The sequence below is a fragment of the Megalobrama amblycephala genome, linkage group LG7, assembly GCF_018812025.1.
Source record: "Megalobrama amblycephala isolate DHTTF-2021 linkage group LG7, ASM1881202v1, whole genome shotgun sequence".
Taxonomy (NCBI): domain Eukaryota; kingdom Metazoa; phylum Chordata; class Actinopteri; order Cypriniformes; family Xenocyprididae; genus Megalobrama; species Megalobrama amblycephala.
Genome location: NC_063050.1, coordinates 6,692,033 through 6,707,790, shown reverse-complemented (window position 1 = coordinate 6,707,790; position 15,758 = coordinate 6,692,033). Strand labels below are relative to the sequence as shown.

Sequence of the window (15,758 nt, the reverse complement as noted above, 5' to 3'; positions counted from 1 at the left end):
TAGCATACTTTTTTTCACTAGGGCAGAGTTTACCTTACCTCCATGTATGTCCTTGAATTCCTGCTTTTCTGACTGAAACACCTGTGGAGTGTAACTGCATAGTTGTGTTTATTATGTGTTAACTACTTGAAGAGCACAATTAGTGAACAATAGTTCCAGATTTGTCCTTTTTCTCCTAGTGACACAAAATAGCTGCCACTAAAAAGTGATTTTTGAGGCACTTGAGAGTGATGATCTCACAGAATTCATCTGGCCCCTGGAGAATCCTACAGAAGACATCAAGCCTATTCCTGAGTCAAAGCTTGAGAAAGATAATCGTCAAAAAGTTATGAATCTCATGGTACGGCAGTACACTGATGAGGCTGGGAATATTGCAGTAAAAGTGCTGCGTGACATGAAACAAAATGATCTCGCAAGCAAATTTGAGAGGAAACTTCAGGGAGGTAAAGAATAACAATTTATACTAGTTTAAGATTCATTATTATAGCACTCTGAAGCACAGTAGTCCTTCTGATCCTAATCCTTTTGAAAAATAAAGAGAGATATGCATGAAATGGTAAAGTTGTGCAGTATTGCAGTACAAATTGGAGTAAACAAACAAAGAAAAAACGCTCTTGTAAAATGAACAGAATCTTTAGAGTCTGACCCAGATAACCATGGGCTCCTGGGGCCTCACTTATAAAGACACACCCATATTTTTTTATATGATTTGATTTGTTTAGTTTAACATGTGTTGTCCTGATCATTTTCACTGCATGATATATAAACACCCACCAGTTTGAAAACACCCACAACGCCCACTTTTGTTCCGCAGAGACCTCATACTCCATATTTGACTCGACTAACACAACTAGGAACTGACAGACAAAATAAGTAAACTTTTGTGTAGTTTAAAGTTCAAACTTGGCCTTGAAAACAATCCAAACTTAGTTATTAAGATGGAGCAAATGATGCGACTTACCAGCAGGACTCTGCTGATGATTACATAGCTCCGCCCCGCCAATGGCGAGTTTCCCCAATTTATGCTGAATTTAACTAATACTATTTAAACTCATATAAATGTGTATATATTACATTTTATCAACAATTAAAGCTCAACAATCTCGCTTAACATTTAGATTTAGATATAGCCCTAAATCTAAATGTTGAGCTAAACATTTAAACAAAATATTTACAGAACATGAAAAATTCATGCTTGACGCCAAATTGTCTGTTATTAAAACAGACATGTTGATCTGCTTTATCAATGCAGAAATGTTTTCCATAAACACCTGCAATTGTTGATGAAGAAGCAACTCAACAAAAGTGAAGCCATTATACCAGCTTAAACCATTATACTTTATATAAAACATTATACCTTATAAAACATTCCTGTAACATCAAGAAAACTTGAAACTTAAAACATTTTTTATGTTCCCAGAACTAACACTGAATATTTAGAGAATGTTCTCATAACAAAATTCTGTTAGCTGGGAGAGTGTACATGGCTCTGCCCTTTGGATTCTAAACGGAAAAAGTAGACCATCCGCTTATCTATGGAATACTCATTTCAACACACTACAATTTTGGACACCCTAATTTTAATTTCGAATACTATTTAGGACAGATAGTATGTGAAATGGGACACAGCATCAGTATTCTGGGATGCAGTATTAGTATTTTGAGATGCACGCTTATGACTGCGCATTACGTGAATTTGTATTTTGCGTGAATTAATTGACTCACTGGGTGAAAATTCAAATTCAAGTAATAATTAGGGTGTTCATCAGGAGTTGTTTCAATATGCAATTTGAAATGTTGAAAAACATTTGTTTTGAATAAGCGATCTCTATCGGTGAAAATTTACATATTGTGGCTGTAAATGATTTTTATAAAAAAATAAGCTGTTTAGATGTTTGGAATCAAAACATTAGTCTAAAATTTAAAGTCAGTTTTAAAGTCACTTTCTATTTATCAAAGAATCCTGAAAAATAAAATATAACAGTTTTCTTAAAAATATGAAACAGTTCAAAGAAAACTGTTTTCAACACTGATAATAATCAGAAATGTTTTTTGAGCAGCAAATAGCAAAAAATGAATGTCACATCACTGACCCACAACATACTTGAGTATCTGCAGTGAGTAGTTTGGATCCCTCAGTTTGTCATTGAGAGGCTGGACTCCTGATCGTCCTGGGTGATTGTAGCTCAGATGCAGCTCTCTCAGGTGTGAGGGGTTTGAACTCAGAGCTGAAGACACATAACCACAGCCTTCCTCTGTCAACATACAGCCAGACAATCTACACAGGGACAAAACAAATAAGCAACACTGCATTTCTCAAAGAAATTTTGTTGTTGACAGTTTGGACTCTTCAGTCCATTATAGAGCAGCCTCACTCCTGAATCCCGAATCCCGTCATTTATTACTCACCCTCATGTCATTCCACACCCGTAAGACCTTCGTTAATCTTCGGAACACAAATCAAGATATTTTAGTTGAAATCCGATGGCTCAGTGAGGCCTTCATAGAGAGCAATGACATTTCCTCTCTCAAGATCAATTAATGTACTAAAACATATTTAAATCGGTTCATGTGAGCACAATGGTTCAATATTAATATTATAAAGCGACAAGAATATTTTTGGTGCACCAAAAATAACAAAATAACGACTTATTTAGTGATGGCCGATTTCAAAACACTGCTTCAGGAAGCTTCAGAGCATTATGCATACCCCCGGACCCCCCAAGAGGTGGTACACCGAACATAGTTTTACAAATTCCAGTGGGAAATAATGTAGCCTACTTTTTATGAACTTTACTCAAGAATACCACAACAAAGCTCCTTTCATGTCAGTAAAGCTGTGCTTACAATGTCTTTTCGTGCTACAATTCAATGATTTTTCTAAATAGTGTAATAGTTTAACAGTTTTTTGTAGTTAGGCCTACTGGCTAGTTATTTTGGTGAATTGTATTAAAACCAGACCAAAAATCCTAATAATATAATTAAATCATAATATTTATTAATGTAAAATGTGGAACCCACAACAATAATAATAAAAAAAAAAGTACTGTCCCCGTTTTTTAATTAAAAGATAATAACAAATGAGATTTTGGTGGTATTTTGACCACTCAAATAGGAAATGTCCCCGGTTTCCATTTCAGAAATCTGGTCACCTTAGTGTGGAACGGCATGAAGGTAAGTAATAAATGACAGAATTTTCATTTTTGGGTGAACTAACCCTTTAACTGTGCATACTAAGCATGAAATATTTCTTTCACTCGCTAGACGTGCAGCAGTTTTTCCACATTTCAGGACTCGATGGTTTGACTGTAGAGCTAATATTGGGGATCCACTGAATTAAGTTACTAATAAATACTATAAGTAAATTTTAATTATTAATTCTAACATAACTAACATTTATTTTTTCTTGCAGGAATAACATTTATATGCTTTTGAATACTAATTGCCCCTACATTAGTAACATTTAGTGTGCCTGAAAATAACAAGAGGAAACAAATCTAGACAACTAGACCGTGTCTAGTTTTGTTTTATGTAACCTCATGTTCATTCAAATTTGCTTTTACCTAGCAACAAAGAATTAGATCCAATCAAGTTGGAGAAAAATTATGTAATGAATCATGTCACCCTTGCCATGCTCCTATTCTATAAAAACTGTTGTACTCTCTTTATCAGGAGAAATTCTCTGAAATTGCTCCGAGATCCTTCAGGCTGTGATTAAAGCATATTGAAAAGCATTGACTGGAGTTTGGCTAGTTTATGCTGCACAGCAGGTTAGTGTAATACTAGAGATCTCATGATCATAGAGGGCATTGACTAGGAGATGCGCTACAGGATAAATTTTGTAAGCATCGATTAGGAGACGCAAAGCTTGGGTGTTGATTAGAAGATGCCCTGGGTTAACTTAAGTCATTTGCGTAGGGGAATTTCTACCACAATACTAAATATACCGCCTTTCCCTCCACAAAGCTATGACTCCCTGACTTCCTGCTCATATCAGGTCTCCAGATCATGGAATGACTCCCAGAAGAAAAGCATGTGTCATGGAAAAATCCAGTGGATCATTTCCTTTGCTACAGTTTAAATGAACACATGCATCTCCAAGATGTCTTTTATAGAGCACTTAATCTGGAAAACATCTGCTATGTACAAACATCTGATAATCATCTTTTAAAAAGTAGTTTTACATATGCACTAAATCATAAACATCTTAAAGACATTTTCTAAATGTCTATAAAACATCTGACAGGGAACGTCTTAGAGATGTATTGCAGATGAGCAAATACTTTAAAAAATACGTCTTCAGATGAAAACATACACATCAAATAGACGTCTCTGAGATGAATGTGTGCGTTAAACATTTTAAAGCCTGATGAAGCGGTGACCATTATAACACACGTACATCACTGATAAGTCTATTTGATGTCTGCATTTACATCTGCAAGATGTATTTTTTAGATTGTTGGCTCATCTGTAAAACTTCTGTAAGATGTTTCCTGTCAGATGTTAAATAGACTTTTAGAAAAAGTCTTTAAGATGTTTATGATTGAGAAAAATGTCAAAGTTTTGAACTAATTTTTATATGCAATATGCTAGTATATAACAATTAGTTCAAACTTTGACCTGAGGAGGGCAGTATTACACTTAGCAGTGTCTACACTGCTGGAATTCTAATAGAGGAGAAGAAGAAGAGAGCTAGTTCAAGATGAGCATTTCTGGTTAAAACTTATATAATTTTCAATTTTTTTTCAGAAAATGAGTGATGATTTCACTAGATAAGACCCTTATTTCTCATCTGGGATTGTGTTGAACAATTTGAAGCTGCAATGAAACTAAGTTTGACCTTCAACTGTTTGAAAAATCCTGGAATGTTTTCATCAAAAACTTTAATTTCTTTTCGACTAAAGAAAGAAAGACATGGACATCTTGGATGACATGGGGGTGAGTAAATTATCAGGAAAAGTTTATTTAAAAGTGAACTAATCCTTTAAGACTGAAGTTTTAAAAGAAAATACAACTGTTGCCACTAGAGGGAGTCCGTTGTGGGTTGCTATGGTGATGTGTTGTGTTTACTTCAGACGCCTTTTTTTTCTTTCTTTTTTTTTATTGAAACAACAGTTGGGGAATACAAAGACATTTGAATATATAGGCAAGGCAAGGCAAGGCAAGGCAATTTTATTTGTATAGCACATTTCATACACAATGGTAATTCAAAGTGCTTTACATAAAGAAGAATAATAAAGATAAAACATAAGGAATAACAGTAAAACAGATAATTTTGCTATCTGGATGGAAGAGCTAGGAAGTCTTAGGGAGTTTTGTGTTGTTGTTGCCGTCAGAGTGGATCTAAACCTCACACGACAGGACCGCTCTCTAGCGACCTGTTAAGGCACTTCAAACTGATAAACAAAGTTTCAATCTCTTCTTTTGCCAAGACACCTCAAACTGCGCCACACAGCCCTAATCCCCCTTCCGGAGATATCTTATCTATGCAACACAGTTCAAATTTCCCCTTTGGAAAGTGTCCTGACTGTAATCCAGAGATATCTTAACCATCCATCACAGCTCAAATTTCCCCATGGTTTGTCCAAATTTACCAAATTTTAACCTAATCACAAATGCTTTCTTCCTAATTCTCCCAACTTTTTCAAACAGACAGCAATATTTAAAATGCATTAAAAATATATAAAATAAATAACAAGATAAAATACATTAAAATGAAATAAAAACAGGAAAAATTATTAAAAGAATAAAGAGATAATACATATAAAATAAAGTGCAATCAGTTCGGACATAGCACAGTGCTCAATCTGCAAATGCATAGGTAAAAAGATGTGTTTTGAGTCTTGATTTGAATGTGGCTACTGTTGGAGCACACCTGATCTCTTCTGGAAGCTGGTTCCAGCTGCGACTAGCGTAACAGCTAAAAGCAGACTCTACCCGCTTTGAGTGAACCCTGGGTATTTCTAAGTGACATGATCCTGATGATCTGAGTGATCTGTTAGGTTTATATTCTGTGAGCATATCCGTAATGTATTGGGGTCCTAGGCCATTGAGTGATTTATAAACAAGTAACAGTACTTTAAAATCAATTCTAAATGCAACTGGAAGCCAGTGCAAGGACCTGAGGACTGGTGTGATGTGTTCATGTTTTCTGGTTCTGCTCAGAATCCTGGCAGCAGCGTTTTGTACGAGCTGCAGCTGTCTTATGGTCTTTTTGGGAAGGCCAGTGAGGAGTCCATTACAATAATCCACCCTGCTGGTGATGAAAGCATGAACAAGTTTGTCTAAGTCTTGACTGGAGACAAAGCATCTAATTCTTGCAATATTTTTGAGATGATAATATGCTGATTTAGTTATTGTCTTTACATGGCTACTGAAACTCATATCTGACTCCAAAATCACACCAAGATTCCTGACTTGATTTTTAGTTGCTTGACCCCTAGCATGAAGATATGTGTTCACTTTGAGAACTTCATCTTTGTTTCCAAACGCAATGACTTCAGTTTTGTCTTTGTTTAACTGAAGGAAGTTTTGGCACATCCAATTTTTAATTTCATCAATGCATTGGTACAGGGAGTCAATGGGGCTGTAGTCGTTAGGTGATAACGCAAGGTTAATCTGGGTGTCATCTGCATAGCTGTGATATGCAATTTGTCTTTCTGAGAGACAAAGCAATCAAATAAAACAAATCAAAATTCTGTATCTTATATCAAAAATCAATCATATTACATTAATTATCCTTTACAACAGCTTAGATGTCTTAACAGCTTTTCGATTGTTCTGTATTGATGTTAGAGATTCAGAAAAAATCTTAAAATCAGTGGAAAATAGTCTACCATTTGGTACAGTCGATATACATTTTGCTTTATGTATATGATATTTCCCTAATAGAATAAGAAGTTTAATTATATTATCCATTTAAAAATAAACCAGTACCACAATCCATAAACAAGACCATTACATCAGTTATAGTGACAAACTTGTAAAACAAGTCAAAAAGAAACATAGAAACTTGGGACCAAAATAATTTGGTATAATTACAATTGAAGAATAAGTGTATAATTGTTTCTGTTTCTTCTTTACAAAAACTACATAATGGCGAAAACCCTTCTTTAAATTTACTGATAAAGTTGTTTCATGGATAATATCTATTTATTATTTTAAAGTGAGTTTCTTTGAGTTTATTAGGAATTACAAATGTATTTATATCTGACCACAAATTCTGAAAAACAAGGGAGTGATAATCCTGTTTCCACCTCACCATTGCCTTAGGTGAAACACTTTTTTCTTTAATTAATATTTTTCTGATATACATATTATTAAATTTTTTATCCCTAATGGAAAGGCCATAAACAGTCAGAGCAGGAAGAGAACCAATTACAGGATTATACATCTTTTCATTTTTTATAAGATAGAGTAGTTTTGGTGAGATAAAATGAATGCGTTTTAAATATTCTTTAAAAGATATATTTGTCCCAAGATAATTAACTAAGTCATTGTAATTATATAAGTCACCTGACTGAGTCATCAAGTCTGTAACAAAAATTAAGCCTTTGTTAAACCAATCATTCCAAAAAATTGTTTTGTTTTTGAATAATATATATTGGTTGTTCCAAATTACGCAGGAATGGGGAGAGAAATTATGTTTGTAGACTAATTTCCAGGCATTCAAAGCTTGTTTGTGAAAATTGGACAACTTAATTGGGAGTTTAGTGCATTTAAAATCACAGGTAAGTAGAAAATTAAGACCACCACATTCCACAATTGGGAATAAAGAACCAAGGAAAGTTGTTATCACAAAGACAGTGCTTGATCCAGTTAATTTTAAATATATTATTGATAGTGTCAAAATCTAAAGCATTTAGTCCTCCTTCTGATAAACTTCTGATTATAGTTTTCCTTTTAATATACTCCGTCTTGCCTCTCCAGATAAATTTAAATAAAATTTTATCAACTGCGGCACACATTTTAGAATCTACATAAAGAGATAATGCAGGATATACAAGTCTGGAGATCCCTTCAGCCTTGGAAATCAATACACGACCTTGAATAGATACATTTCTTTGGAGCCAACAGTTAAAAATATTTCTTGTTTTTTGTAATCTCTGCGAAAAATACTCTGTGATTCTCTCTGAGGCTGATTTACTAATTACAATACTCAAGTATCTAACTATCTGTTTAACCTGTATTCCAGATATACATGAGTCTTCTAGTTGGTGTATAGCCATAATCTCACTCTTAGATTGATTCACAGAGAGACCTGAGGCATCAGAGAATAATTTGAGTGCCTCCAGAATCACAGGGACCTGATCTTTGTTTTTCAAAAATAAACAAGTGTCGTCAAAACAAGACGTACCACCAGATAAAGATACTTCAGACGCTACAAGCTGTGTTTGAGGAAAGCCACTGATCTTTTCTTGTGTTTACTTCTCCTGATAATATATTAATTAAAAAAATGAAAATATGTGCCATTGCCATTATAAGACATTTCAGTTCACATTTTCTCTGTGTTTAAAACTAATAACTTGTTTGTGTTAAATGTGAAAGCAATTACAGGGTAAAACGGTTGATTGTTGTGATTGTAGTCAATTCACATGTAAATAATACATTTTATTTCAGTATGCGCTAATTTATTAATATAAAAATGACTCAGAAAGTGTATATTTGTATATTTGTTCAGACTTAAAGTAGTGTGTATGTGTTATGAGAGTGACAGTGATCATTTTGTACAGTAAAACAGTTTAATTTAAAAGATACTAATATAACAGTAAAGACTACAGATGTGTTAATGTGTATTTTGTGATATTGATAAGTATAAAGTCAAGATGATATGATGTCAATAAACAGACAAGCTGCGTTTGAGTAAAGCCACTGATCTTTTCTTGTGTTTACTTCTCCTGATAATTCAGGGGTTTTGTAATCTGTTTATGTGTTCCACGCCCGGGACTCGTAACAGATTCTTAGTTTGGTTTGATTCAGGTTTAATCAACCTTTCACGAGTTTGTGCCCATATAATCTTAGCGTAAGTGGTAAACAGATTTGGCTTGCTGTCTGCTATAGAGGGGCTCAGAAAGAATATCCTACTCGAGCTCCGATTGCCCCCCTATAACGGGCAAAAATAAGTACAAAAGGAGGAGACGGGGAGGAGGAGGGATGCCAAAAGAACTAACAACAGGAAGAGATAAGATGCTGGTTTTATACCTTGGTATTAATTGGAAGATTAGATGGGCGTACTCCTCCTGAAATTACGTTTATTAACTTCACTTAGTCTTTATAGTCTAACGGTGGTGAAGTCACATGTTGTGAGGTGTAGCTGAAAATTTGATGGATTAGTAGTTGAGATTGTCAGAGGGGCTGCTGGGTAATTGTGCTAAAGCATAAACAGAGGCGTTGTGTTCATCAAATACAGGAAGGACTGAACTGTAGACAGCATGATCAAGAGTGTCACTAATGTTTTCATAATCAGAGACCTGACAGAAGAGAAGAGTAAAAACAAATGGTTTAGAGTGGAGAAGATGATTATAATCCACTAATAAATGATCAAACTCAAACACATGATGAACTCACATGTCTGTTTGGTTTATTATCTCTTTTGGGCAGATGCTCAGTCGGACCTTGAACGACATCTCTGGGCTGATTTCCTGTTTTGTGACATCAGATTTATTGTTTTGTGGCAAAATGTATTAAAGGCCTTTATTTTGACAGCTTTGTGACACTGAAGTTCAGTTTGACTATGAAAATGAGAGGTAATAAAATGATTCATGAGAAAGACGGTTACCTTCTTTTTTTTGTCTCCATCTGAAGTACATGAACAGTGAGAATCCAAACCCTGTCAGGATCCCTACGACCATCAACATGACCATCATGGCAAAACCTTGAAAAACAGGTTTACTGCTGTGATGTGAAGCTGTTGTGGTTGGTTTAGGTGACTCTGATGTGACGTGGTTTAATGCATGACGGTCTGCAGAATGAGAATAGAAATCTAATTAATATTGTTTAAGCAAGACTTTTTATATATTGAACAAACATTTCAGAATAAATATACACAGTTTCATTTTTGCAGTCTAACAGTGGCACAATCATGTGATCTTTGTACTTCCCTTGACACAGCTGTTAGTAACGCTTCACTAATGTCAAGGGTGTGGTGAAAACACAGGGGTGTGTGTGTGTGTGTGTGACCAGCAATGTGTGTTCAGCATCTTAGTTCTATTCACAGAGGAATAATACTGATATTATTATCTAACCGTCATGAATGTTCAGATCTATGGCTGAAATCCACTTGTTCTTGTGCTCTTTTCCTCTCTCTGCAGCTCCACACCAGTATATCCCAGAATCCTCTTGTGTCAGATCAGTGATTTTCACAGTAAAAACTCCTGCAGATTCTTCATTCCTCAGAGAGAATCGACCATTACTGTTTGTTTCTGATGAAACTTTGATAGCTGATGTCTCACAGAGGGACGGGTCGCTTCCTTTGCAGATGAATTTGACATGGTTCTTCAAATCACTTTCATAATTGCAGCTGATTTTCAGACACTCTCCAGTCACAGCAGACATGACAGACACTAAATCAGAGCAGAAATGAGAGATTTAAGTGTCTCGAAGTCTCTTTGTTGAACAGCAGTACTGACGTCCATCCTTGAGTCTCAAATCTGTTGTAGTGACGGTACTGGAAGTTTTATCAGATAGTAAATAATCAGTTATCAGTTTCTGCTTTACATTCATTCACACTGTCTGTCACTGGCTGCTCCACTTACAACTTAAATACTTAGAAAAACAAAAACAAAAAACAATATGCCTTGAAAAAGGCTGATGGCCAAAACTTATTTGAATTTTTGAATTTGAGTTGCTCAGTTATACTTGCCTTTTCACCATTATTGAAACTATATGTCATGTGATGTGTCAGGAAGTGATGCAGGTCAGTATTTGTGTGGTGTGAACACTCATCATCATCATCATCATCTGCGGAGGATACTGTGGTTTTCTGTTATCTCACCTGTAATAACTTGTCCTTCGAACAAGGAATAGACTGGAGACGTTATGCTGATTCAAACAACGCAGCCGGATTTATTTCTCTTCACATCACTGTAGTGCAAATGTGTATATTAACGCAAGTCACGCAGGACTTCTTTTTTTCAGTTCACCTAACTGCATAGGAACATTAACTATGAAATAAACATTTCGTTGCTTAACTCTTAAATGAAAACCAAAAATAATAATTCTTTTGAAATATCACATTTCCAAATTACTACATTCTTTCCCCCCTTTAAAGATAACAACATCATCCATATATATATATATATATATATATATATATATATATATATATATATATATATATATATATTTATTTATTTTTTTTTTTTTCTTCATATATATATATATATATATATATATATATATATATATATATATATAACGCTTCTGCTTACAACTTCCTTTTTTTTTTTTACAACACAAAGTCTTCTAAGTGTTTGGGCCTTTTAACAGTCCTTTGGGACCTACGGACCTCTGGGATTGAACTTTGCCTTTCAACAGTCTCTGGTTGGTTCTGAGAGCCCAAATTCACGGGCTCTGTCACAGTGTCTCCACAAACAGTGGCAGTTCCACTACAAACTGAGGTGTCCAAGGAAACATCCCCACACACATTCTCTCTTGACTCTGAACTTTCCACATCCTGAGAGAGAATTTGATCCACATGTCTACGCACTGTTTTACCATCTCCGAGCATGACCTGGTACGAGAGAGGGCCTGTCACTTTGGTAATGAACCCCGGAATCCACTTGGGACCATAACTAAAGTTCCGTGTCAAAACTGTATCACCAACTTGAAAACATCTTCTTTGCCATTTGTTGTCATGATACTGCTTTTGTTTGATTTGTTTTTCTCGCACCTTCTGTTGCAAATCTGGATGCAATAAATCAAGAGTGGAACGCAGTTTACGTCCCAACAGCATTTCTGCAGGACTCAACCCTGTAGTAGACTGTGGGGTGATCCTGTAGCTGAACAGTACACGCGCCACTTTGGTTGCCACACTGCCCTCTCCTGCCTTTTTCATCATAGCTTTGAATGTTTGAACGGCTCGTTCAGCCAAGCCGTTGGATGAAGCATGAAAAGGGGCAGAAGTGACATGTTTGATGCCATTTTTATTCATGAAGTCCTTGAACTCAGTACTCACAAAGTAGGCAGCATTGTCAGAAACTAACATTTCTGGCAGTCCATGATTGCTGAAACTCTTTCTTAGGTAATCAATAGTAGTTCCAGATGAAGTAGTGGAAACAGGATATACGTCCATCCACTTCGAGTGAGCATCAATGAGAATCAAAAACATGTGACCAAGGAATGGACCTGCATAATCTATGTGTATCCTTTCCCACGGTTTCTCTGGCCACTCCCATGGATGAAGTGGTGCAGTGGCGGGAGCTTTTCTGTGTTCCAGACATGTTGAACAACTTTTTGCCAAAGCCTCAATGTCGTCATCTAGCTTCGGTCACCAGAAATAACTCCTCGCCAGCGCTTTCATGCGAGAGATACCAGGATGACATTGATGCAATTGCTGTAAGACATCTTTGCGACCCTGTGGAGGTATGATGACTCGGCCACCCCACAAGATGCAGCCATCTTGTACACTCAGTTCTGTTTGTCTGGCTGCATAGGGTCTAAATTCAGGGCTGTCCATTTGATAAGCCCCCTCCGTCAGCACCACCTGTCGTACGCGAGCCAGAATGGGATCCTTACCAGTCCAGGTGCCTACATTCTTGGCTGATACCAAGGGTATGTCTTCCATCATTAATATTCGGTCCTCTGAACAGGTTTCTGGAGAAACATCGGAAACAGGACACCTACTCAAGGCATCAGCGTTGGAGTGCTCCTTTCCAGGCTTATAAACAATAGTATATTCATAAGCCTGCATCATAACTGCCCACCTCTGAATTCGCGGTGACACAAATTGTGGAACAGCTCTCATTTCACTCAAGAGGGATATCAGCGGTTTGTGATCTGTGCAAATTGTGAACCTTCTTCCAAACAGATATTTGTGGAAACGCTGAATTCCAAAAATAACAGCGAGCCCCTCTTTGTCAAGCTGTGAATAATTGCGTTCTGATGGAGTGAGAGTTCTAGACATGAAACTGATGGGTCTCTCTTGGCCATCCTCCATTCGATGTGACAAAACAGCCCCCACCCCATAAGGAGACGCATCACAGGCAAGGATGAGGTCTTCTTGAGTATCATAATGAACCAGCACCTCAGGAGACTGAATGAGCTGTTTGGATTTCTCAAACGCCTCGCGCTGTTCACAACTCCAATGCCATTTCACACTTTTTCTCAAGAGATTATGTAAGGGGGCCAGCAAGGTTGACAAATTTGGCAGAAACCTGTGGTAATAATTGAGCAACCCCAAATATGCCTTCAATTCGGTCACATTTCGGGGAGCTGGTGCTTTTTGAAGAGCTTCCACCTTGTTCAAAAGTGGACGAAGACCTGTAGAGTCCACTCTATGGCCCAAAAACTCTGCCTTTCGCTGCATAAATGCACACTTTTCTCTTTTTAGCCTCATTCCGCCATCCATAAGCCGTGTCAGAACCTCACTGAGCGTGTGCAGATGTTCCTGATCATTTCGGCCTGTTATGAGAATGTCATCTAGGTATATCGCTACCCAAGGAATACCCTGTAGTAAGCCCTCCATGATTCGTTGAAAAATGGCAGGACTGGAAGCCACACCAAAAAGGCAGTCTATTGACCGTGAATAATCCCCTGTGAGTGTTCAGCGTTACATATCTCTTAGAGTCCTCATCCAAGATCACTTGCTGATAAGCATGACTGAGATCAAGCTTGCTGTACTTTTCACCCCCTGCTAACTTTTCCAACAGGTCCTCCAGTTTGGGAATGGGGTACTGTTCCAGTTTGGATGCCTGATTAACGGTAAGCTTGTAATCTCCACAGATCCTCACTGAATTATCTGGTTTAAGGACAGGTACAATTGGAGCCGCCCACTCTGAAAATTTGACAGGTTCTAAAATTTTGTCATTGAGTAACCGCTCTAACTCCACTTCCACTTTTTTTTTCAATGCATAAGGTACCGGCCTGGGCTTATAGTACCTAGGTACCGCATCCTTGTCAACATGAATTTTCGCTGGGGGGCCTGTCCAGGTCCCTAAGCCCTCTTTAAACACAGCTTCATGCCTGGTCAACACCTCCTGAAGTGTCATAGTTTCTGTGTTCACTTGATTCACTGCACTCCAGCATATGTCTAACTCTTTAATCCATCCACGTCCCAGAAGATTTGGTCCTTCGGAGGACACCACCACCACAGGAAGCTCTTTCACCTGATTTCCATGACGAACGATCACATCTGTAGCCCCCAGTATCTTTACTGACTCACCAGTATAAGTTTTCAGGTTAAGAGAACAATCTTTCAAATCAGGGACTTGACCCACATTCCACAACTTAACATATTCCGCGTTCGACATAATAGTGACACTGCAGCCCGTGTCCACTTCAAAATTTACCTCGGTGTCATTCACTTTTAAAAGCAAGGTGATCGGAGAAACTTTTGGAATTTTAGTTTCCACCACACTGTACATAGTGAAGACTTCCTGCCGGTCACTGGCACTGGTTTCCGGTGTATCGCTGATGTGATGAGCTGATCCATGTTTCTCTGTGCTAGACTGCCGTTGCTTGTATTTCCCTCCTCCCCCTTTAGGCTTAAACTTGGTGGAGGGCAAACCAACCCTACACATTTTCCTAATGTGCCCTTTTTTACCACACTTGTGGCACTGCTCTTGCAGAAAACGACATTCATGCTGTTTGTGATCACCACCGCATCTGTAGCAGTGTGAGCGTGGCTCTTTATGCGTCCCTTTGCTCCTTGTTTCAAACTTGAGCACCGCCTGCGTTGACTGTTTAGCGTGCACGTCCGCGAACGCCTTGGTCTGTAACTGTAAATCCAGCACGTCTTTATTTGCAGTCTCTATGGCCTGCGCCAGCTTCAGCGATTTTTCAAAAGTCAGCTCAGGTTCTGCCAACAACCGACGCTGTATTCCATCGGCCTCAATTCCACACACAAGTCTGTCACGGAGCATTTCTTTCAACTTGTCTCCGTAATTGCAATGTTTTAAATCGCTGCACAATCTCGCTCGGTTTGGGATTATAATGGTTTTTCAACAAGTCCACTAACTCACTGAAACTTTTATCCCCAGGTTTGTCGGGGCTCAGCAAATTTCTCATCAGACTATATGTCTGACTCCCAACCGAACTAAGTAGAATAGCCCGTTTCTTTGCAGCATCTTCAATCTCATTTGCATCAAAAAAATGAGACAGTACCTCGCAATATTCCTCCCATGACTGCAGCTTACTGTCGAAAGGAGAGAGAGTTCCAACCGCGAGAGCCATAGCTGTTAAAGCCTGGACGACGATTACTTGGTGTGAACAAACAACGCAAACAATCCAGTCTCCTCATAAACTCCGCGAAGTAACTCCAAAACTTTAATCCTCGTCGCCATTATGTAATAACTTGTCCTTCGAACAAGGAATAGACTGGAGACGTTATGCTGATTCAAACAACGCAGCCGGATTTATTTCTCTTCACATCACTGTAGTGCAAATGTGTATATTAACGCAAGTCACGCAGGACTTCTTTTTTTCAGTTCACCTAACTGCATAGGAACATTAACTATGAAATAAACATTTCGTTGCTTAACTCTTAAATGAAAACCAAAAATAATAATTCTTTTGAAATATCACATTTCCAAATTACTACA

General features: G+C 37.5%; 1 protein-coding gene and 1 pseudogene across 1 annotated transcript; both read right to left on the bottom strand.

The window, feature by feature from the left end:
• Positions 1–9,329: 9,329 nt before the first annotated feature.
• LOC125273082 (CMRF35-like molecule 8) lies at positions 9,330–10,554 on the bottom strand. The gene is made up of 4 exons (XM_048198350.1): positions 10,245–10,554; positions 9,779–9,961; positions 9,568–9,641; positions 9,330–9,470 (listed from the first exon to the last, which is right to left on the bottom strand). The coding sequence occupies exons 1-4, from the start codon at positions 10,552–10,554 to the stop codon at positions 9,330–9,332; spliced, it is 708 nt and encodes a 235-aa protein (XP_048054307.1).
• An 892-nt stretch (positions 10,555–11,446) lies between these two features.
• LOC125273081 lies at positions 11,447–15,080 on the bottom strand (annotated as a pseudogene).
• Positions 15,081–15,758: the final 678 nt, after the last annotated feature.